Source organism: Eutrema salsugineum, unplaced genomic scaffold, assembly GCF_000478725.1.
Source record: "Eutrema salsugineum unplaced genomic scaffold, Eutsalg1_0 scaffold_15, whole genome shotgun sequence".
NCBI lineage: Eukaryota > Viridiplantae > Streptophyta > Magnoliopsida > Brassicales > Brassicaceae > Eutrema > Eutrema salsugineum.
In genome coordinates, this window is record NW_006256867.1 from 812,167 (window position 1) to 837,615 (window position 25,449).

The window sequence follows — 25,449 nt, forward strand, 5'->3', positions numbered from 1 at the left end:
TTGTGATTCTCATACCCTCGACCGTATCCCGATTGCGGCTCATTAGTCGCTGTTTTTGGACATTCGGGTTGCTTCGGTTAATAACTCTGCTCGTAAGCCGCTTTTTCTTCCTCTTCAGCGATGTAAGTATTAGCTCGGTGCAATGCGTCTTCTAATGTCTGTGGAGGGTTATGGGTGATCGCAGTCCGGAAGCTAGTCTTTATCCGAGCTCCTTTCTGAAGACATAGGAGAGCGGCTTCATCGCTAATCGTACAATTAGCAACGATTGTCTTGAAGCGCTGGATGAAATCACGAAGGCTCTCGCTTGGTCCTTGGGCTATTTGCCAGAGCTCGGAGTTCTTGGTGTTCTGTCCAATGAACATGGAAAAGTGTTTGACGAAAGCCGTCGTTAACTCCTTGTAGTTATCGATTGAATTGGCTTCAAGTCGCGAGAACCAGTCGAGAGCTACTCCTCCCAAACTTTCCACAAATAGTTGGCACTGAACTGCGTCTCTCTCTTCGGCGGATTTGAACTGGTATCGGTTCATGCAGATGCCAAACGATGTCAAGAAGTGTCGGGGGTCAGTATTGCCCTCGTAGACTTTTACTTCAGTTTCTCCATGTGTTTGACCGGCGTCCCTGCTACGCGCGGTGTGAAGGGTGTCTTCTGCGTTTCCTGAATGACGCGCTCGATTTCCGGAGCCGCGCTTGTTGCTTGATGTATCTTTGAAGTGATATCGCGAAGCTGCGCCTTCATTGTTTCGAACTCGGCGTCTCGGCTTAAATCCGATGCTGGTGCATTCGCTGACCCGACTGCAGTAGACCTCATAGTTCCGGCTGGATCTCCGTCGGTATTAAGATCATCAATGATGTTCCGAACTCGAAGAGGAGTTCGGCGATTTGTGTCGCCATCTGACTGAAGCGCTCCTCGCTTCTTTTGTTGATGGCCTCAAACTGGGCATTGAACACTTGGAGCAGTAGTTCGGTTCCATAACCTCCTACGGCTGCGGGGGTTTGGCCGGCTACAGTTCCAGCGTTTTCTCCAGGAGTTCCTCCTCCTTGTTCTGTTGGGGCGTTAGCGTTCTCTCCACCGAGAGGGTTTCCTTCTTCGTGAATGTTGGCTTGGTCTGCCATCGCTGATTCAATCTTTCCGAAGTCCGATCTAAAACTTGAGAAATCTGTTTAAGTCCCCCTACCTAGCGCGCCAATTGTTGATATGTGAATATCGACAAGGGACAAAACAGTACGGAAGCTCGGTTTTTATTAGATCAAATCAGGAAAATACAACTGAGTTCGGTTATTCAGGTAAGTAATAACGAACTAAGACTTAACGAAACTAAGAATCTAGCAGAATGAGTTCTCAATCTCTAAGTCTTCTCGGGAATATCTTGTGTCTTCTTCGGTGTCGATTCGTCTCTCTTTATATATATCCTTTGAGTCGGTCTTCAAATACATCTTCGACGATATGGGACCGAGAGGACTTTCCTTTTCTCTCGGTTCCTTTCCTTTTCTTTCTGAAGTTTCCTTTTTCCGTTAGGAAACTTTCCTATTTCGACCGAGCTCAGGGAAACCATCCATTCCTTCGAGAGGTTTTTCACCGATCTCGGCCTATTGGGCTGTGTTCGGCCCAATGTTTCACTCGGCCCATCTTTCTCGGTACATCCCTTCGTAAACCGGGCTTATGTTATGCCGATCTAGGTTTGTACCGGAGAAAACCGGGGTGCTGTTTTCACCTCCAACATCTCCGGTCTTAACTACTGATGATGCAAGAAGATATTATGGGCGTACGGCATGCTCAGATCATGAACTTATAGGCGACGGTGTCTTTCCTGCATCACACAGGATAGTTATACCAGAACAGCCTCCATCTACTGATGCAACAACAACAACATTTCCTGCCTCCACAGAACCAGTACCTGCAGAGTTATCTCAAGCTCCTGCTCATAAAATGGTCACTCGCTCTAAAGCTGGTATTTCAAAGCCAAATCCAAGGTATGCACTACTCACACACAAAGTGTCATACCCCGAGCCTAAGACAGTTAAGACGGCTCTCAAGGATCCCGGCTGGAATGCAGCAATGAACGATGAAATGCAGAATTGCAGAGAAGGCATTGACTATCTTGAGACCTATTGTCCTGTTGTCAGAACACCAACTGTTTGAACTGTTCTACACACTGCAATGGTAATGGACTGGGACATCAAACAAATGGATATCATAAACGCCTTTCTTCATGGTGATTTAACTGAGGTTGTTTACATAAAACAACCTGCAGGTTTTGTTGATAAAGAACACCCTGATCATGTTTGTTTGCTACACAAAGCTCTATATGGTCTTAAACAAACACCAAGGGCCTGGTTTGACAAGTTTAGTAACTATTTGCTTGAGTTTGGTTTTGTTTGCAGCAAGTTGGATCCCTCTCTATTCGTCTACTCACAAAATGGCGATGTTATCATGTTGTTACTTTATGTTGATGACATGGTTATTACGGGCAACAAGTCTTCTGCAATGACCAAGTTCCTCATCGACATCAACAGACATTTCAGAATGAAAGATCTCGGCCAAATGCATTATTTCTTAGGCATTCAGGCACATTTTCATGAGGAGGGGCTTTTCTTGTCTCAGCAAAAATATGCTGAAGATCTCCTTGTTGTGGCTGCAATGAGTGACTGCTCATCCATGCCCACTCCCTTACCTCTGCAACCGCATCTTACCCAAATCAAACTGAGCTCTTTGAAAACCCAACATATTTCAGAAGTTTTGCCGGAAAGCTGCAATATCTCACTCTAACTCAGCCAGACATTCAATATGCTGTGAACTTTGTTTGCCAGAAGATGCATCAACCTACTGTCTCAGACTTCAATCTGCTCAAACGTGTTCTTCGCTATATCAAGGGCATGATAACAATGGGTATTACCTTTCGGAAGGACACTGACTTCCTTCTCAGAGCTTACAGTGACTCTGATTGAGCTGGCTGCCCTCTAACACGGCGATCTACTGGTGGTTACTGCAATTATCTTGGAAAAAAATTTATCTCCTGGTCCTCAAAGAAGCAGACCACCGTGGCCAAAAGCTCAACTGAAGCAGAGTATCTTGCCTTATCCGAAACATCAATTGAGCTTACTAGGCTTGGCAACCTCCTCAAGGACCTAGGTATTCCCATTCATGTCACACCTGAGATCTTCTGTGACAATCTCTCAGCTGTTCAGCTCACCGTGAATCCCACATATCATGCTCGCTCCAAGCACTTTGAAACTCATCATCATTATGTTCGTGAGCGTGTTGCTCTTGGCTCACTGGTGGTAAATCATGTCCCATCTCAACTGCAGATCGCTGATATCTTCACCAAATCTTTACCAGCGACTGCGTTCTTCTCCTTGTGATTCAAACTTGGCGTAGAAGTTCCTCCCACGCCATGTTTGAGAGGGGCTAATAGAACAGAGACTCTAAACGACATCACTTCGTCGGAATTCAGCAAAATGGCGAACTTGGGCCAAGACCAAATAAGGTCCAAGAGTGAAGAAGCCTGCTCAAAATCCAGCCTTCAACGGTCTTCTTTTTCAAACCTGCAAAAAGACAAAGTGCAAAAGCAGAGTATGAACAGAGATGACGAGAGCCTCATTACAGCTTGTATGATTGAAGTGCTCAACAAGTTTGACACCCTGGTACGCCTGTTTGAAGAATGCTAACCACATGAATGAGTTTGTTTTTAACTGTGGTAGAGTTATCTTAGGGTTTTCTATGTCTTTCTCAAACTCTTGTATAAATAGCAGCTAAGTTGTAATGAAGCCTTTAAGCTCTCAGAAATTAATTTCAGTCTAAAATATCTTTGAGTTTCAAAATCCTTTCAGATTAAAGTCATTTCTTTTATTTAGTTTAGCAGACAAAAAGAAATGGAACTTCCACGTTTCATGAATTTTCATTACTTCGATTAATTTATTATAAATCAATATATATATATATATATATATATATATATATTTTTTGGTTAAATGTTAAATTTTATATCAAAATTTTGATTTTTTACAGACGATGCAGAGATACAACAAAAAAATTAAAAAACTGAAATTTAATATGGACAAAAACCGAGAAAGACAACAAAAACATAAATAAAGGCAAAAAAAACCAGAAGTGAAACTGAGAAGATAAAACCGAAGCAAAACAAGACAAAATCATTTTTATGCATGGTCCTTGATGTTTGATTAGGTAAATCCAATCGATCGATTGGAGAGTATTATTGACAATGATTATATACACAAGAGAGGAGAGATTAGCCGTTGGAGACTAATCAATAGATTCCTAAATTACAGAGGAGAATATATGATTTCCTGCAGTCAAAACGTCATATGCTTCGGACGTTGAGGCTGGATTTGAACTCGTTGAATAATGAAGCGGGAAGGCCTTGGTGAAAATGTCGGCATATTGGTGAGATGATGGAACATGAAGAACACGAACTTCTCCAAGTGCAACCCGTTCTCGAACAAATAAGATGTCTAGCTCAACGTGCTTGGTGCGTTGATGTTGAATGGGATTCGTAGAGAGGTAGACAGCACTGATATTGTCGCAATAGACGAGAGTTGCTTGTGTAATAGGACAATGAAGCTCGAGTAAAAGATTACGGACCCAAATTGTTTCGGCAACTGCATTGGCGACTCCTCGGTATTCAGCTTCAGCACTAGAGCGAGAGACAGTTGGTTGGCGTTTCGAAGACCATGAGATAAGGATGTCGCCAAAGAAGACACAATATCCAGATGTGGATCGACGTGTGTTTGGACAGCCAGCCCAATCTGCATCTGTGTAGGCAGTGAGTGTTGTGGTTGTAGACCGAGTGAAGTGGAGACCTTGGGTGATTGTTGCCTTGATGTAGCGAAGAATTCTGTTAAGAGCGTTGAAGTGTGGCTCACGGGGATCATGCATATATAGGCAAATTTGTTGAACGGAATATGCAATGTCGAGACGAGTGATCGTAAGATATTGAAGAGCGCCAGCAAGACTTCTATATAGAGTTGGATCTTCAACCGGTTTACCAATGTCAGCTCGAAGTTTGGCAGAGGTGTCGACGGGAGTGACACAGGGGTTACAATTAGTCATGTTGGCGCGGTGAAAGAGATCTGCAGCATAGTTTTGCTGACTTAGTAATATGCGATTTTCGTCCCTGTGCACATAGATGCCAAGAAAATAGTGAAGTAACCCAAGATCAGTCATAGAAAATTCAGATTTGAGAGAGGATATAATGGACCTGAGGAGAGTATCCGATGAGGCGGTGAGTAGGATATCATCAACGTAGAGAAGAAGATATGCAAAGTCTTTGCCACGGCGCATCACAAACAGGGAAGCATCACTTTTAGTGTTGATGAATCCAATTTTGGTGGCATATTGAGCAAAGCGTTGAAACCAGGCTCGAGGGGCTTGTTTAAGGCCGTAAATAGACTTCTTTAGGAGACAAACATGATCTGGTTTGGATGGATCAATGAAGCCCGGTGGCTGGTGCATGTAGACGGTTTCTTCTAAGTTATCATGAAGAAAAGCGTTTTTGACGTCTAGTTGATGAACTGGCCAGTCTCGTACAAGAGCAAGGTGAAGAACGGTTCGAATTGTAGTGGGTTTAACAACAGGGCTGAAGGTCTCATGACAGTCGACACCGATTTCTTGAGATTTCCCATTTGCAACAAGACGAGCCTTGTAGCGAGAGAGAGTGCCATCTGCATTAAATTTATGTCTAAAAAGCCACATGCAACGAATAATGTTAGTGTTAGGAGGCCGAGGAACAAGATCCCAAGTATTAGTTACCTTAAGAGCACCGTGTTCATCAGTCATGGCAAAGTTCCAATTAGGATCTCGAGCAGCTTCAACATGAGATGAAGGAAGAGGAGAAACAATGTCAGTATGAAGAGAAATGATTTTCTTGGTTTTGGTGATACCGCTTTGACTCCGTGTTTTCATACGGGTTGGTGGAGGCGGAGCTTGACTGGTTGAGGGAGCAATAGTAGAGGTAGAAGAAGCTAGTGGAGCCAAAGGAAGCAAAGAATGATGATCAGATTGTGGTGGTGTTGGATCAGAAGAAGGTACGAGGAATCTGTTGGTTGCACCGTCGAATGAGAAGAAGCAGTTGGTGAAGGAACATGAGCGGATGTGTGTGAAAGCGATGGGGGTGGTTGTTGCGAGGAAGAAACCGGCGATGAAGGAGGAGGAAGTTGGTCCATGATAGGAGAAAAAGGAGTGACAGGGATGAGAGGAAGCAGCTGATATGAGAATTTTGGGACTTGAGGCGAAGGAGATTGAGCTGCAGAGGTTGCAAAGGGGAATGTTATCTCATCGAAAACAACATGATGTGAGATGATGATGCGACGAGATGAGAGATCAAGACATCTATATCCTCGATGATTAGTCGGGTAACCTAAAAAGATGCACCGAGTTGAACGAGGGGAAAGCTTGTTGATAGAAGTGGGAAGAAGGTTAGGATAACATAAGCAACCAAATACCCGAAGGTGATCATATGAGGCAGTTTTATTGAAAAGACGAGTAAATGGAACCTCATTATTGATGGAGCTTGAGGGAAGGATATTAAAAAGATGAGCAGCCATGTTTAAAGCTTCAACCCAATATGTGTTGGGCATATTTGCCTGAAAAAGAAGAGCACGCACAAGATTGTTTATGGTACGTAAAGTACGTTCAGCCCTACCGTTTTGCTGATACGTGTAAGGACATGAAAAACGAGGTTGAATTCCATTTTCAGAGAAGAAATCATTGATAGTACGATTGTTAAATTCACCTCCATTGTCACTTTGAAAAGCTTTAATAGGAATTTGAAATTGAGTTTTGACAAAATTAAAGAAATGTAAAAAATTTTCCAAAACATCACTCTTTTTTACGTAGGGGATAAATCCAAACAAAGTGAGAAAACTGATCAAGAAAAATAATTTATTCCACTAACACTCGGGACGGAGAAGTCCATATGTCAGAGTGTATAATTTCAAACGGAGAAGACACGACAGAAGTAGATGAATAAAATGGTTAACGAATGTGTTTTCCTATCTGACAAGCATGGCCTAAAGAAGACACATTGTTTTTAGAGAATTTTAAAAAACCAGACGATGCTAAAAAACGAAGCACGGAATCACCGGGATGACCCAGCCGTTGATGCCAAATCGAAGCAGGAGTAAAGGTGAGAAGGACTTGATGCGATGTAGATGGAGACAGCGTAGAAACGGCATAAAGAGGTCCAGTGCTATCACAACGGATGAGAGGAGCTCGGGTATGGAGATCCTTAACAACAAAGCCAAAGGGGTCAAATTCCACAGAACAAAGATTATCAGTAGTAAATTGACGCACAGAGATAAGATTTTTAAGGATTTTTGGGCATAAGAGAACATTTTGGAGATAAAGAGGACGAGAGCTAGAAGGAATTGATGATTGACCATAAGCAATAGCAGGGACTCTACGAGTGGCTAGTTATGCCGTTTGGCCTCACCAATGCTCCCAGCACCTTCATGAGACTAATGAACCATGCCCTGAGACCATTCATTGGCGTGTTCGTAGTGGTTTATTTTGACGATATCCTCATCTACAGTAAAGGTTTGGAAGAACATCTAGATCACATCAGATCGGTTCTTGATGTTCTTCGCTCTCAATCTCTCTTTGCTAATTTATCTAAATGTTCATTCTGCACTAACGAGATTGTTTTCTTAGGCTTTGTAGTAAGTGCAGGAGGAGTTAAAGTAGATGAAGAGAAGATAAAAGCTATCAAGGAGTGGCCAACCCCCAAGAATATTGGAGAAGTCCGAAGTTTCCATGGCTTAGCAGGATTCTACAGGCGTTTTGTTCGTGATTTCAGCACCATAGCCGCGCCTTTAACCGAAGTAATCAAGAAAGACGTGGGGTTCAAGTGGGGAGAGGCGCAAGAACAGGCTTTTACAGCCCTTAAAGAGAAGCTTATCAATTCGCCCTTACTAGTACTTCCTGATTTTACTAAGACTTTTGAGATTGAATGCGATGCTTCTGGTGTAGGTATTGGAGCAGTTCTTATGCAGGATAAGAAGCCCGTCGCTTACTTCAGCGAAAAGTTAGGAGGATCAACGCTGAATTATCCCACGTATGACAAGGAGTTATACGCATTGGTTCGAGCTCTCCAGACGTGGCAGCATTACTTATGGCCTAAGGAATTCGTCATTCATACCGATCACGAGTCTCTAAAGCACCTCAAGGGTCAGCAGAAACTTTCCCCTACATTGTTAAGTACAAAAAAGGTAAAGATAATGTGGTCGCAGACGCATTATCCCGGAGGTACACTCTTATTTCGACTTTAACATCAAAGTTGATTGGATTTGAGCATATTATAGATCTTTATGAATCTGACACTGACTTTTCTGAGAGCTATGCCAAATGTCATAAGTTTGCCTATGAGAAATTTTATAGACAGGATGGATACTTGTTCTTCAGTAACCGATTGTGCATACCACGAGGATCCATTCGAGAGTTACTGGTACGAGAAGCTCATGGAGGTGGATTAGCTGGACATTTCGGCGTCACAAAGACACTTCTTGGGCTACAAGAGCACTTCTACTGGCCGAACATGAAGAAGGACGTTGAGAAAATCTGCTCTAGATGTGTCGTATGTAAGATGGCTAAGAGTAAAGTTCAACCTCACGGTTTGTATACTCCTTTGCCTATTCCTTCTCAACCTTGGACTAATATCTCTATGGATTTTGTAGTTGGCTTACCTCGCACCAGAAATGGTAGAGATTCTATTTTTGTAGTTGTTGACAGGTTTAGCAAGATGGCTCACTTCATCGCTAGCCACAAGACAGATGATGCTGTGAATTTAGCTAACTTGTTTTTCAGGGAAGTAGTACGACTGCATGGAATGCCACAGGTTATCGTTTCAGATCGAGACACGAAGTTCTTAGGACACTTTTGGCGAACGCTTTGGGCTAAGCTGGGAACAAAGCTCTCATTCTCAACTACGTGTCATCCTCAGACCGATGGACAGACCGAGGTGGTGAATAGAACGTTGTCCACACTTCTAAGGACTTTGGTGAAAAGTAACCTCAAGACATGGGAAGAGTGCCTGCCTCATGTCGAGTTTGCTTACAATCACGCTAAGCATTCTGCTACTCTCTTTTCTCCTTTTGAAATTGTATATGGGTTTAATCCACAATCACCTCTAGACTTGATCCCTTTGCCTTTAAGTGGAAAATGCAGTTTGAATGGCAAGGAGAAAGCTGAACAGGTCAGAAGAATTCATGCTAAGGCTAAGGAGAATATCGAGAAAAAGACAAAGCAGTATGAGAAGCATGCCAACAAAGGACGAAAGGAGCTGATTTTTGAAGAAGGCGATCTGGTGTGGATCCATCTGAGGAAGGAGCGATTTCCAGCTGAACGAAAGAACAAGCTAATGCCCAGAGTGGATGGACCATTCGCAGTCATCAAAAGAATCAACAACAACGCCTATCAGATTGATCTTCAAGGTAAGTATGACGTTTCTGATGCTTTCAATGTTTCTGACTTGCTTCCTTATGTTGCAGATTCAGATTTGAGGACAAATCCTTTTCAAGAGGGAGAGGATGATATGATCGTGACCAGCTCAGAGGAGGAGGAACCAGAGGTAGCTGGCAGGATCACTCGTTCCAGAGCTAGAGAGATGGCTAAGGAGGCTCACGCACTCATTGCCACAGAGGACAGCGATCACCAGGAGGCTGGAGCTCACATCTTCAACATCTCTATCTTGAAGAATGAGGAACCCAGTAACAATGACTAGGTAACTTAGGTGATGATTCTGTACTCTTTTCCTTGGTGAAGATTTTGAAAGGCAAGGAGGTTCTTCTCCAAGGTTTTTAACGAGGCAGAAATCATTGCTACGTCGAGTTACTTAGAAGTTGTTACTAATGGGTAATAATGTGCAAAGTCACAATGACTTGTGCACTTAGTATTTTGGCGCACCACTTAGGATTTTAGGGACGCCTCGCTGTTTTTATTTTAAATCAAACTTCCTGTTGTTTTTATTTAAACTTCATGTAGTTTTGTTTCTTTAGGGCTGCGATTTCTCTAAGTCTATATAATAGAGAAATCGCCTAAGTCATTAGGCAGCTTGGAATTTTAACGTAAAAAGAGAACAGCATCGTTTTCCTTGATTCCTTGACTCAAAAGTTCATTGAATTCGATTTTCTTACAAGTGTTTCTTACAAGAAAATCTTCAACCTATCATCTAATCGATTCCCCATCCTCTATTCTCGCCATCATCCCTTATCCATCGACCATACTCTCGCGAATCCATCACTACCAGATCGTTTCGGATCCGATCTCTTCACGCCACCATCTCGCATCATCAATCCGAGCCACTCACTACCATCGCCACTCATTGTCTCGCTCACTAGACCACCATCGCAAATCCATCGAGTCATCACCGCGCCACCACCACCACCTTATCGCCTCATCGTTCCATTTTGGTCAATATATCGCCACCGGTAGCCTTGTTCTTCAAAGTAGATTCCCTTGGATCGTATCAGTTGGTAACGTGATGAGTTTCCTGAGTTTGACCATTGTTGATTGGGCCATGGAGAGACATTGGGCCATTGAGGAGCAGTGGGCCATGGAAAGTAATTGGGCCAGTGGGGATAGTTTGGAAAAGCCCATGGTGGTGGAGATCCAGAACTGGAGTTGTTACCTTGCCAGTTGCTACGACCTGTTCTGTCCACCACGGCTATTGCGACCACCACGATTGCCACGACCGCCTTGGTTGAATTGGAACTGATTCTGAGATGAGGATGAGCCAGCGTCAAATTGAGATGGAGATGAGGCGATGAGAACTTGAGGCGATGATGCGTGATCTGTGTGAGAGGAGTGAGTTTGCTGTTTTGTCTTCAAGCGATCTTCTTCATCTTTGAGCATAGAGCGAGCTGTGTTGAATGTGCACGGAGGAGATCGATGTTTGATAACATTGATTATGCTATCAAACTTGGGACTTAGACCATTAAGGAGATGCATAACAAGAGCACGGTCAGATATTGGAGAGTTAACATTGGCGAGGAGATCCGAGAGAGATTTCAGTTTTTGACAATAGTCATGAACTGAGAGATCTCCAATTTGAAGAGTTCGAATCTCATTCTCGAGTTGGATTGCACGTGTCTCCTTGTTGTCGCGGAAGAGATTTTTTGATGGTAGTCCAAAGCTCTTGCGCGGAACACTTGGTTTTGAGGACAGATTTGAGCAGAGATTCAGAGAGAGTGCCGTATATCCACATCTTGACGGTTCCATCGATTTTAGACCATTGCGCGTCATTTGAACCGGTGGGCAGAGATGTGCCGTCAAGATGACCAAGGACAGAGAAACTGTGACAATGAGTTTCGAACAGTTCTCTCCAAATGTCGTAGTTCATTTGGTTCATGTCGAGAATGATTGGAATGTGAGCCCGGATCTGAGTGAGACTCAGGGAGCGATCGACGGCTGGTTGGATTTGTGTTGCCGGTGGTTGGATTTGTGTTGCCGGTGGTGTCTTCCATTGAATCAATGAGAAAGAAGGGAGAGAGAAATAGAAGAGTGAGAGGAGAGCGAGAAAATTGCAGAGAAGCGAAGAAGAAAATTGCAGAGAAGCAAAAAAAAAAAACAAAAAAAATTGCAGAGAAGAGTAGAGAAATTGCAGAGTATAGAGAAAAGAAAAGAAATTGAGAAGATTTTAAGAAAAGCGGCTGAGAAGCTTTAGGTTTAGAGCTTTTGCTCTGATACCATGTTTGATTAGGTAAATCCAATCGATCGATTGTAGAGTATTATTGACAATGATTATATACAAAAGAGAGGAGAGATTAGCCGGGAGACTAATCAATAGATTCCTAAATTACAGAGGAGAATATATGGTTTCCTATTCTGATACGTGACTCCTTGCCCACGAAACCATACTCTAATGCTTCAAGTACATCCTTCGATACATTCAATGTATGCCAGGCAATTATTGTTTGATGATCTTACAAAACAAACAGTTATTAAAGAAACGCAAGAGGAATAATGACGATGAAAAAACCGGTCGTGTGGATCTTTCTTCTTCGATCGAGGGCAAATCTCCCGCAATTTTTTTTTAAATAAAGGTGGAATCTTTAGGCAAAAACTGTTTTTCAAGAACTCCCAACTCAAATCTATAAAACAGACAACAACTTTTTCGGAAACAAGAAAAGTATCAGAAAGTACACAAGAAAAATTGAGTTATGCACTTATGCTACACCGGGTCTAAGGAAAAAGAGATCCAATGTGTATTCTGTCATTTTGACAAGTTACTTGTGGTGAAAGTTAACGAGTTGCTTGTGGTGAAAGAAAAGAAAGTCAGAATTTGATTAATTGAATCCACGAAGTGAAGTACGGTTTTCCAATATCTATGTATTTTTTCCGATACTTGTATTTTTTATGGACAATTGAAATTTTGAACTTTTAGTCCGAAATCTCTTTCAGTGTTCAAAGTTAATTTTTATATTTTGATTTAAAGAATAACCAAATCCTTTTTACAATCGGCCATCACCCATTTGATCGATGTCTGTATTGTTCTAGAATTGTATTATAATTATCAAATTAAACTAGATAAATAAGGGTTTTTCTATGTTGACATGGGCCCTAGGATCCTATGCAGGGCCATGCATAGTGAAATTGAAGCAAATTGCAAACTATAATTTAGACCATTTAAGAACAGTGGAATTTGACAGGTGGGCTTGGGTATTGGTAGTTGGAGCACGTTTACTACATGTTTACGTACGTATATGAAGACAACTGTGAACTGTATCTACTTAATTTGATTGTTACCTATAATGTCTGCCATCAATGTAACCCATATAATTAAAGAATTCAACCTATGCACAAACTCTAATACGTTTGGATGATTGACGCCAGCTTATTACAAAGTAGATTCCGAATCTAGAAGTTAGAAAAATAAATTTGGTCGTTGGTTTGAAGATTTTTATGTTTTATGTTTTCCAGTACATGAAACACAAATCTGAACTCAAAGCAAATAATATAGATGATTGGGTTTAACAGAATCTTATTTATCAATTTGATTTTCCATTTCTTGGTACATAGTTTCATGATTCATCACATGGTAATGTTTACTAACATTCAAGTTTTTCGAAAATCGGATTCAAAGATAGTTAGCCCGGCAAGTCCGTTGTTTTAGTTGGTTTGACGAATTTGACTTAATAGTGTCAATTTTACCTAATAGACAATTTTCTTGTATTGAATAATAGTCAATTCAATCTTATTGATATTGACCAATATATATAAATTTCTTTGAAACTGATAAAAGATAGAAATTGTCGCATAATAATATATAAAAGTATCGTAACTAGAGTACACTAGAATCAGTAAATTTACAACGAAAGAATTTAATTTCATACATAATTTAAAACACGACAAACGATTCTATTAGATCACCTAGACAAACAAACTAACTCATATCATAAGTATTCATGAATAAATAATTTCGCATACTGTCTTACATCACAGTTATGATCCATAATTCTATTTTTAATACATCTATTTAATCAACGCAATTTCTAAAGTCAAACTCTTAGCCACTAAACTAAAAAAACTTTCACAGACGAGAAATTTTTAATTTCTATATTTATAAAGAAATAAAGAAAATAAAGTGTCGACAAAAAAAAGAAAATAAAATAAAGCAACTGATTTCCTTACCGGAGAAAACAAAATTCTCTAAATCATTCGCTTTTGGTCAGACTTCAATCTTCACTGACATGTAATTAATCTTTGGGTTAAATCTAGTTATAAGAAAAATAAACTAAACCTTTTTACAGCAAAGAAAATTCTTTAGTAGCTTTAGATCACGTGCCCTGTCCTATATAAAGTTATAAACCTTGGTAGATTGGTAGGTATTATCAACCGGCCATATCCCCTATTATTTAATTTCCATAAGTTAATTAACTTACTATTAAATCCTTTATGTTTAGTCTTAATTGATAGATATCGTACTACTATACTAAAATTTAAACACAATAATCTACAGTTTGCGGCTCAAAAGGGCAAACGAAATTCATGAAAAAGAAGTATATCAGTCTAAATATTTGTATGTGTTCAGCTGATACGAAGGTTTTAAATTCATATAGCATACTTATTGTCAATATTCAATGCAACAACTCACTGACCAAGGAGCTGGCCCTATCATGGTGTCAAAAACTGATGTGTTGTTAGTTTCCATAACAGTCAAGCGAGCTAGTAACTAGACAAAATTTGTTTTTCCAGATATTTGTCATATGTCATCGATTTCGAGAGACAAATATGAAGGATGACTTACTAGCAAAGAATGTGAGTGCTCGAAAGGTAATTTTTTTATATGCACTTTTTTTCTTTATTGATTTATTGATATAAAAATGTATTTTTTAATCGAGAAATTAAGCACATTGTTATATATATAAAAAAAACACTCGTACAATTTCCCGGCCAAGCTCGATCCACTGTAATCTTTGAGCTATAAAACTCTAAATTTTCGTATTTGTGATTTGTTTTGCATCTAACGAGTATTAATTTTAATAATTTAGTCCAAATTTTTTAATCAGAACGAAAAAATAAACGGATTTTATGGATATTGTGTCCATTAAATTACTAAGTAGATCATCTAAGCCAATTCATAACATCCCTGCGTCCAATGCAATCTTGCCCAGCCTTCTTAGGGAGACTATCTAAGCCAATTTACAAATCATAAAATCCTTAGTTCCAAATGCAATCTTTGTTTTGTTTTTCTAAGTTAAAAACATGCAGTCACCAAATATTTTTGCTTTTCTCAGTTAAACATGCATTCACCAAACATTTAGGTATGTACGTATTTATGCACATACATATCATGCATGGACCGAGATCTATACTCGATATCTGATATTAATCTATCAATATATAGACAGGCATAAATGCATGTAGTTAGGTTTTTATAAATGCGCGGTTTGGTCGACGATATGTGGTTCCGGTTAAATTCTTTCACTCATTATATATGGCGAAAATTAAATAATATATTATGATGTGGAATATGTATAGTCCCATCATTCATTCGTTTGATATAAGTAACTTTGAAGTATCTAGATTCTAGCTATATATGTCAATAAAAGTATCTAATCTAAAATACGATATATGCTACCGGTACTTTATAATTGAGTTGTAGGCCTATTGAGTTGAATCAGAAATTACATAGCTATATATATGTATGAGACATATAAATACAATCAATAAATTATCAATGGACGATGCTTGTTTTTTGCATGTCAACTTTACCCGCTAAAAATCATATATGTTGTATTTCTTGTTCATCTTTGTCCTCAATCTATAGCATGGTCGTCTTGTTTGGGAATCGTCTTTTTAATAAAATTCAAATAATTTTTTACAAGATAATTACTTGCAAACAGATCCGATCCTGAGCCTAAGCAGGCAAACTTTGAGCTTGCCATATAAATCATACTATGTAATCTAGCGGTCTCCAAATTAACAAAAAGTATTTTTTAAGGTAGTAGTAGTGTTGTAATTTAAGGTTCATATTCGGAATGACTTCGACCCAGATTATATATATATTGAGTATAGTGTTATTTTTATTTTTAAAGGTCGTTAAATGGCCCATAATTTTGTTTTTTTTTTAGTCTTAGTTGCGATCCATATTTTGTTGATATTTCATTCACTTCTATGTCATGAACAGTATTCAATCTGTTTAAACTATATTTAGTACAATATATATGTGTGTGTGATGATAGCATATTTTGTTTTATGATTATTACTGGGAAAGTGGCTTTTGCATGCCTCAACAATGTGAAATGGTACCAATTAATATGTGTATAATCTGCTTGTTGTGCTCAAACATACCCAAATTATTGAAAATTTGAATATTTATATCCAAACTCTTTTTTTTTTACTGAAACATATATTGATTCGTTTCTCCTAAGTCAACTCCATCAATTCGTTAATGGAGCTGAATCAGTTACCATACTGAAATCTTCGTTGGAACATTTGTATAATACGATTTGGTTTTGTGTAAAATGAAAAATAAAAATTTATGCAGGTTCAAGGAATCGAACCGTGCACTTTCACCCAAGAGTCGCACCGTGCACTCTGTATTCAGACATGAAAAAGCCGCTTTCCCAAATATTATCTGATTATTAAAAAGAAATCGAACGCAAGACTCAATCCTTCCACCACGTGAAGGTGAAAGCTCGTGTATCTTTTGTTTGTATGTTTCCAATCTTTACTTTTTGTTTGGTAAAGTCGTCACTGGGTTTAACCAAAAAAAAAAGTCGTCACTGGGACTCGCAAAACGGCGTCGTAACCAATATGCATGTGTAAGGCCTACCAGCATAATTGACATTGACATAATTATTTAGTAACTTCCTCCTCCAACGACTAACATCAATCCCACGAGGCATTTTGGCAGGTGAATTGTACCAATATTTTTTCATACGCAACCAATTCACTTTTTTTTTACAAATAATTATATTTCTCCGAGTATATACGATCACTCGACCAAAAAATATCCGACATATATGTTTCATATATATTTCGAAATCACACACGTGTTGTACTACTGAATTCAATACTTATATATATAAGACAATTTTTCATCTTATCTTTTCCATTCTAAGAGTTCACACCACGGAAAAGTTAATCGACTTGTAGTAACGCTTAAGCATCGGCTAGTGGAACCACTCATGTCCTTCTTTCGTATACGAGAAAAGTTGAAGGAGACATTCATTGTCGTTACCAAATAAGACATATATCATGTTGATATAGAACGTAACATGCATATAATCTATATATATATATATATATATATATATATATATATATATATAGAGGAATCGTTTATTGCGACATCTATCAATCGTCCTACCAAAAATGAAATATTCTTAAGGGTCTACATATAGCATAATCTAAATGTGGTTAGTACTTAGTATGTACGTACAATAAGGTGAAACATTGAACAATATTAGCTGATATGGTCCCTCGCAAAAATGACGCGCATGCATGCAGGTCCAATTTTTTTACCAATCATGTAAAAAAGTTATTTACTTTGATCCTATTGATCATATTTGGGATTAAATACAATTAACTTGACAAACTATTGAAGATGATCTTAACATTTAGACCCAAAAAAAAAAACTTTTGAAGATGTTGACTAGCGACGGCTTTGTCAATCCTCTGTAAATATTATTAACATCTGATATTGAATCTCAAATATATTATAAGACCGTAATTCCATAATGCATGTAGAATTAGGGCCGGCCTGTTTTGAGATTTTCGGAATTCTACACGAAATAAATAATAATTGATTTTCTAAATTGTAATTTCAAATATATATATATATATCTATAATACATCATCACGCTTTATAATATGTAAAACATGAACAAAACATAATGAAAATAACAAAAAATATTCATGTTTTGTTAATACATATGTATATTATCTCTTTGTTAAATCATCTCTTAAAATTAGAAATTCCATATGATTGCCTATAAAAATGTATCCAGGATTGGCTTTTTTAGATAACCATAGGTCCATAAAAAATACGATTGCTAGTGCATATATAACACGAGGATTTTTGGCAGGTCACCAACAAAATGATTTTTAAAAAAGTATAAGTCTATATAATAAAATAATATTATCTTCAAATTACATCTTTTGGATGTTAGCCCTACAGAATTCAGTATGGTGACATTCATCACTAGATAGAGACCAAGTCAGTCCAACTCAATACCTTCCACACTGCTTCCTTCTCGCCACATAAGGGTTACTAACGTCATTTCACAGCTACCTACCTCTGATAATGAAATATTATAAATAGCAAGGTGAAAGAAATATCCATGCAGAAACAATTAGCATAATTGCAACACATATTGTTTCTTCTTCTTCTCCTTAAAATGGATACTATAGCTTTAAACTCTTCGGATCTTACAACCAAGTCTAGTCCCGGAACGTCGCCGTTTAGCAACATGTATCTCCTCACAACACTTCAAGCACTTTTCGTCATTTCCCTCTTGATGATATTCAAGAAAATAAAGTCATCTTCACAATACAAGAAGATGCATCCTCTCCCGCCGGGTCCCACCGGTTTTCCGATCGTCGGAATGGTTCCGGCCATGCTTAAAAACCGTCCGGTTTTCCGGTGGCTTCACAGCCTCATGAAAGAGCTTAACACGGAGATAGCTTGTGTTCGTCTAGGAAGCACTCACGTGATCCCCGTCACGTGTCCTAAAATCGCACGTGAGATTTTCAAGCAACAAGACGCACTCTTTGCGTCAAGACCACTCACTTATGCGCAAAAGATCCTCTCCAACGGCTATAAAACCTGTGTCATCACACCGTTCGGAGAACAATTCAAGAAGATGAGGAAAGTGATCATGACGGAGATTGTTTGTCCAGCAAGACACCGATGGCTACACGACAATAGAGCCGAGGAAACCGATCATTTAACCGCTTGGCTTTACAACATGGTTAAAAACTCTGAACCGGTTGATCTCCGGTTTGTTACAAGGCACTACTGTGGAAATGCTATTAAGAGGCTTATGTTCGGAAGGAGAACGTTCTCGGCGAAAACCGAAACCGACGGTGGACCAACCGTAGAAGATATCGAGCATATGGATGCAATGTTTGAGGGTTTAGGGTTTACGTTTGCGTTTTGTGTATCGGATTATCTACCGATGCTTACGGGATTGGATCTAAACGGACATGAGAAGATCATGAGAGAAGCTAGTGCGATTATGGATAAATATCATGATCCTATAATTGATGAGAGGATTAAAATGTGGAGAGAAGGAAAGAGAACTGAGATTGAAGATTTTCTAGACATTTTCATCTCTATCAAGGGCGAAGATGGCCAGCCTTTGCTTACCGCTGATGAAATCAAACCAACCATTAAGGTAATTAATTACATATATTATATTTATATTTTTCTGTCAACTAACTACAAATATATTACTTTATATATCTATATTGTTAAGTGGTATGTTTGATAATAGTTTTGGGATTTTATTTGTTCGGTGTTGAAGTGGCAGAATCTTGATTGGGGTTAGGCTTTTTTAAAAGTAAAAATGGTTGAGAAAATGAAGAATCAAATTTATTATTTGGTAACGTAAAACAAAACAAGGATAAAAGGAAAACACCAAAACACCCATATATATCCTTAAAAAGTTTTGTCTTTTTATTTAAATAAAATATCAGAATTAAAGTTATTATTAGTTTTAGCATTTTCTAAGTTTATAATTTGGTGAAAAAGTTGAGAATTTTTTTTTTTTTCTAGCGAGGACCCAAGATTGTTAACTTATTTTATTGTCATTTTTTAAAAAAAAGGGTTAAAAGTTAAAACGCCATAACATACGTATTTATTTAGATAGAGTATTCATTTCTTTTTTTTCGGGTCGAAACTTTATTTTTTAGCAAAAAGTTAAAATTCGTGTTGACCCGTGAGTCCATGCATAAAATAGTAAAACAATAATTAATTAATCAATTTATATATTTTATATATTTTAATAGGAGCTTGTAATGGCGGCGCCGGACAACCCATCAAACGCCGTGGAATGGGCCATGGCGGAGATGATAAACAAACCTGAGATTCTCAACAAAGCAATGGAAGAGATCGAAAGAGTCGTCGGAAAACAAAGACTCGTCCAAGAATCCGATATCCCAAAACTCAGCTATCTCAAAGCTATTCTCCGAGAAGCTTTCCGTCTTCATCCCGTCGCCGCCTTCAACCTCCCACACGTGGCACTTTCTGACACAGCCGTCGCTGGTTATCATATCCCTAAAGGAAGCCAAGTTTTACTTAGCCGTTACGGTCTTGGTCGTAACCCGAAAGTTTGGTCTGATCCACTTAGCTTTAAACCGGAGAGACATCTCAATGAGTGTTTGGAGGTGACTTTGACGGAGAATGATCTCCGGTTTATCTCGTTTAGTACCGGAAAAAGAGGATGTGCTGCTCCGGCGTTAGGTACGGCGATAACCGTCATGATGCTCGCGAGGCTTTTACAAGGGTTTAAATGGAAATTAGCCGGAGGTGAGACACGTGTCGAGTTGATGGAATCGAGTCATGATATGTTTCTTGCGAAGCCTTTGGTTATGGTCGGAGAATTGAGGTTGTCGAAGGAGCTTTACCCAGCGGTAAACTGAGGCGGTGGTGACGTACGGCGAGGATATTATGAATAATTTTTATATATACTAAGCTTATAACCCAAAAGTTTGGTCAATCATGAACCAGACTTTGTTCGGTTTTGGTCTTTTTTGGAAACACTTGAAGTGTGTTTCCTTCCGCTTTTATTTTCTATATATATACTTGTTTTTTTGCGTTCATATAATTAATAAGATGGTATTCCCTTTGAGTATATATAGTCAAACTTCTATAAATTAATACTCAGATAAATTAATAATCACCAATATAAAAATGTCTCATATTAATATACCTTCAAGTGTAAATTTAATAAGATGGTATTCCCTTTGAGTATATATAGTCAAACCTCTATAAATTAATAAGAGGAGTATCATAGGGACTCACATTAAGATAAATGTATATTTTGTATCTCTTCTTGCTTTAAATTAGAAGTGGATATTATTTTGCTACTCAAGCACTCCTCCTTTTATTAGATAGTTTTTGTTCACAAAAAAAAACATTTATATCTCTTCTTGCTTTATAATAGATTTGGATATAATTTTGATACTCAAGCACTCTTTTTAATTCCGCAGGGTAACTCTTTTAAATTATTTAAAAAGAGAAGATTGTTCTTGAATTAAAAAAAAAAACAATGAACAAGGGTTTGAAATCAGCCGATAAGAAGAAAGTAGTATTGTAGGGACTCACAGCTAGAGGGATGGGCTTGTGAAAAGATACATTCTTAACGTTTTGAAATTGCTAAATTGAATTAGTTGATGTCTGGTTTTCTTCATCCATAAACCGGGGATTTTGAATTTCCTTTGAATTATTTGACATCCGGTTCGTATATGGCTTCTTTCAAATCATATGATTGAAAACCCATTTCACCGGTTTATTACTTTCAAATACCAAATCAAAGGTTTGGCCTCTCTGCCAGCAATTTATAAAAGGGGAGAAGGGAAACAATTATCAGCTATTCAGAGACTGAATATGGCTTCTCCAGCTCCACTTGGATCAACCAATCCATGTTATAAACAAACAATTCGACCAGAGAATTTAAATGAAACATATTCAGAGATTTATGCAGCAAAATCAGTTCATAGAAGCTTTAATTAGTTAGACCATAAAGTTAATAATGGTTCTCCAGCTCCACCAAACGTACAAATAACATACAAATTTAATGGGTTTAGGAATAATTTCCACCTATGAAAAAATTGTAGGAAACATTTTATCAATTCCAAAAAAAATTGATAAATGGTATTGTATTTATGTTTTTTTTGATAAATATAACTCTCTTAGAATGTGAGATCATTTTTCAATGGATATTTATGCGTCAAAATTTCTATAAAAAATTTAAGCATCATTTGTGCAAAAATCTCTTACAATGTAGTGATATTTTCATATATCTTATGTCTTTTTGCAGCACTCCATTTACCTGGTACATGTCTCATTATTATTTACCTGGTACATGTCATTTTAGGTGTCACAACACTTAGATAGTATACATATTTTACTATACAATCTAATAATTAAAAGTAATTCAAAATTATTGTATCCATCCTATCCTATTCCAGGTAATTGTCAATAAAAAATCAAAATCTTGTCTTATAAGCAAATGTATTTTCAGGGAATTTTAGACATAGAATATAATGGATTATGACAAGATAGAACGAAACGAGAATATGCCCATTTCTATTACTGGAAATGCGACTTCTACAGTCTAAAATCTGTTTGGAATGAGATGAGAGGTCGTGACGATGATCATAACTACAGCAAGCCAGAAATTATGAGTGCCCAAGAGCTGGAGACCTGGGCCAAAGAGAAAGAAGAGGAAGCTGAAGCTGCAGCAGGAGATGTTTGGGACAGAGATTAGAAAATCCAATTCTGGAAAAACCAGAGGGCCATAGCCCATATGGGGTCGGATTGGGCAAGGATAACTAAATGAATATTTTGATATATTTTAAGGTGTTTAAATCTGTTTATTTAATGCCTGTATTTTTTTTTTTTGTTAAGTTTGAAGTATGAACTATGAAGTATTGTGTGTGAATCTGTTTACTTAGTGTATGTATTTTTTCTTTTGTTGTTGTTGTTGTTGTTTAGTAAGATTTCATTGTTCTACTTTGGTGTTATAGGGATTTTAAATCTTTAATTTAAACAATCTATTAGATTTTACTTAAGAGGTGCTTGGCGTAGACTGTCAAAACTGTCGAACCCATTTCAAAGTTTTAAAAGTTTTTTTTTTGCCAATCAGACCTTTAAATTTTTTTAAATTTTAAAGTTCTAAAAGTCAAACTTTTTATTTTTAGTCATAGATTCTTAAAGCTAGAGAAGCTTTTACACAAAAAATTAATAAAAATAAATATATTAATTTCTTTTTTTTATTTCTTCTTTCCCTAAAATCATTCAAAAGATTTTATACATTTATATATAAATAATTACGAACTTAATTTAATTGATTAAATCTTATTTTTTTCAGTTTTTTTTCAAGATTCATTTTTCTAAAAAATTTACACTTGATGGTATATATAGATAAATTAATAATCACCAATATAAAAATGTCTATATAAAAATGTCTCATATAAATTTATCAAAGTTCATATTAATAAATATATAAATTTATGCAAATTAATATAATATAATATACTAAAATATGTCTAATATATTTGTTTTTACTTAAAAATAAAATCTCATTGAAACTCATCTCTTTACTTATTATATTAGTAGCTCTTATTATTGTTTTAGGATATGCATTCAAAATTTGTGAATATTTTTTTATGTAATAATTATTTTTCTTGTCCGTAAATGATCTTGAATGTACTATAGTATTGTTTTCAATTTGATTATCATAAATAATAAAGATAATAGCCACGATTTCTTATAATTTCTGAACTATAAACATGTATATTTTTATATGAGCAAATTGATATGCTATTAAGAACTAGTCTGTTGTGATACTTATAATTATTAATTATAATTTGTATTAAGATATTCTTTTAAATTCTTAAATATAATATTATTTAAAAAATAATTTAGAAAATTTAGACGATAACCAAATTTTCTTTATAAATTAATATTTAATATTATGATAAATTAATAAAATATTAATGTTCCAACATTATTAATTTATAGAGGTTTTTGTAGACAATTTTATCTTTGATATGCGAAATAATAACAAACAATTCTATTTGCAATCATCACATATGAAATCTCATATAAAAATGTCTTCATTAATATGCTACATTAAATCACATTTTTTGATTATCAAATTTCATACTTCGAAGTGAACAACCATTAATATAAATGATGAACATGTTTGTTATCACAGCAAAACAATTTATTAGTTTTGAAAAGTCGCTCTTTTTGATACGACAGATGTTGAGTAATTGATGATGTTAACATTTTTTTTTTTAAATGAGCTTACATCAAATATGAACCCAAAAATTTCGGATAGTATTGCATCTTCGTTGTCAATGGTAAACAATAACGAAACTGTAGATGAATCTTAATCTAAAAAAAAAATTGAAGAAAATGTTCAATGAAATGAAACTGTTTTAAGAAGGATGCTAACCAAAATTTATCCAATAAATTATTTCGTATTTATTTTTTTAGTGTACATAATGCCTTTACTATTCTTAATATTGTTGTACATCAAATTGATTATATGAAGACCACTTTCTTGACCTTTAAATCTGGATTTACTTTCTAGGCAGGCTATTGTATGTGCACGAACTATGTATTAGAGTTTAATATCAGCATATGGTTCCAAAATTAGCTGAGTACTAAGTTTTGTGCATACTCTGTGTAAAAAAAAATTAAGGAAAGGATGTGAATCTCATGACGCTTTCTTCCATAATTGTGAGGTGTATTCTTCTATCATAAGTGTGGAAAAAACATCGGTCTTTATCTCATTTTTGAGTACATGTTTATGCGAAATATATGCATAACATGTACATATTTTTGTTCTAATGTACCCTGCTCAGAAAACCTGAATCGCAGCTCGGGAAACCTGAATCGTTTTTCAACTTCTGGTTCATCAGGTGCAGGTAAAAAGCAGGGTAAAGAGCATCTGAAGGGTTTTCGCCAGAGTTTTGGTCAGAGGTTCAACAGGGCTCGTGAAAAGTTTGAAGAACCTTTCGAGATTCTCCGTAGGCAGTTTCTACAGATTGGTCGACATGTTTGTTGTTACAGTGCTTTTGAGAAGTTCATGAAGAATAAAAAGAAAAATAAGCTGAAACCCCAATTTGAGCAGCTGAAGGTGGAGATAAGCTGAAGATCCATGAGAATATTGGGATGGTTCACACCACTTCTCTGAAGAAAGAAGATGAGAAAGATCAGAAGAAGTAGAAAGATGCCTGAAGGATAAAGAAGAAAGAAATGTAATAGGTTTTGAGACGATTTTCTATGAGTTTTATAATGGGTTTCTTTTGGTTACTTAAATCCGAGGTTTGTTTATTTTGGTACTCTGTTCAAATCTTTGGATATTCAAGTTATTTTGGTACTCTGGAGTCTCTAAAAAAAATGAAACCAAGAAAACCTTTCGAACAAAATATCAACATTTAGTGTACATTAAGTTGGAATAGGCAAGCTATCATTCGGGACTGAACTATGCATTGAAGTTACATATGGTTCCAAAATTAGCGAGTATTGACGATTTCTTCCAAGTGTATTTCTTCACCATAAGTGTGTGGAAAAACATCGGTCACACACCTCACTTTCCAAAAATTAGTTGAATACATAATGTTTTGCATATTTTGTAAAGAAAAACAGTTAAGGAGAATATGTAAATCTCATGACACTTTCTTCCATTATTGTGAGGTGTAAGTGTGTGGAAAACAGCGGTTTTTATCTTATCTTCAAGTAAATATTTATGTGAAATATGTGCATAACATGTACATAGGTAAAAGTCACTGATCCTTTGGAACTTTAGTAAACCTCGAACATCAAACTGATCAAATACCTCACTAGTGTTCTTAAAGAAAATGTCATGTAAATTGGCATTACTTCTGGACCCCCTACTTCTGGCTGCAATTTAAAACAAAACTAATAATCCACAAAACCAGCAAAAAATATATTTATTGACATTAATTTAAAGTTGATATAATAAAGTTTATTAATAGAATTTATTGGGATCATATATTATAGGCATCGTTGGCCGCAAGTAGTTATGAAGATGATAGGAGCCAACTGTTCATGATCAAACAATTGCAAGTTTCCATGATGATCATCTTCATCAACTTTTTCCTCTAAATCTGGTTTTTCTTTATCTAATTCAAGTTCGATTAGTTCTTCTACGTCCAATTCAATTTCTTAGAGCACCTCCAGCAGTGAACACCTCCCTTGGGTTGTTAGGAAGAGGCCGTCCACTCGCGTG

General features: G+C 37.0%; 1 protein-coding gene and 1 pseudogene across 1 annotated transcript; one reads left to right on the forward strand and one right to left on the reverse strand.

The window, feature by feature from the left end:
• Window positions 1-10,651: 10,651 nt before the first annotated feature.
• Window positions 10,652-11,867, reverse strand: LOC112088186 (annotated as a pseudogene).
• Window positions 11,868-17,809: 5,942 nt separating this feature from the next.
• Window positions 17,810-20,311, forward strand: LOC18021704 (tryptophan N-monooxygenase 2). Its single transcript, XM_006404627.2, has 2 exons — window positions 17,810-18,855; window positions 19,469-20,311. Exons 1-2 carry the CDS (start codon window positions 17,857-17,859, stop codon window positions 20,099-20,101), a joined length of 1,632 nt encoding a protein of 543 aa, XP_006404690.1. The 5' UTR covers window positions 17,810-17,856; the 3' UTR covers window positions 20,102-20,311.
• The last annotated feature ends 5,138 nt before the right edge of the window (window positions 20,312-25,449 follow it).

Bases quoted from the DNA above. Each gene is read 5' to 3' on its own strand.
- LOC18021704 (XM_006404627.2), top strand. From the start codon at position 17,857: ATGGATACTATAGCTTTAAACTCTTCGGATCTTACAACCAAGTCTAGT. The intron at 18,856-19,468 runs GTAATTAATTAC...ATATTTTAATAG, and splicing joins AAATCAAACCAACCATTAAG to GAGCTTGTAATGGCGGCGCC.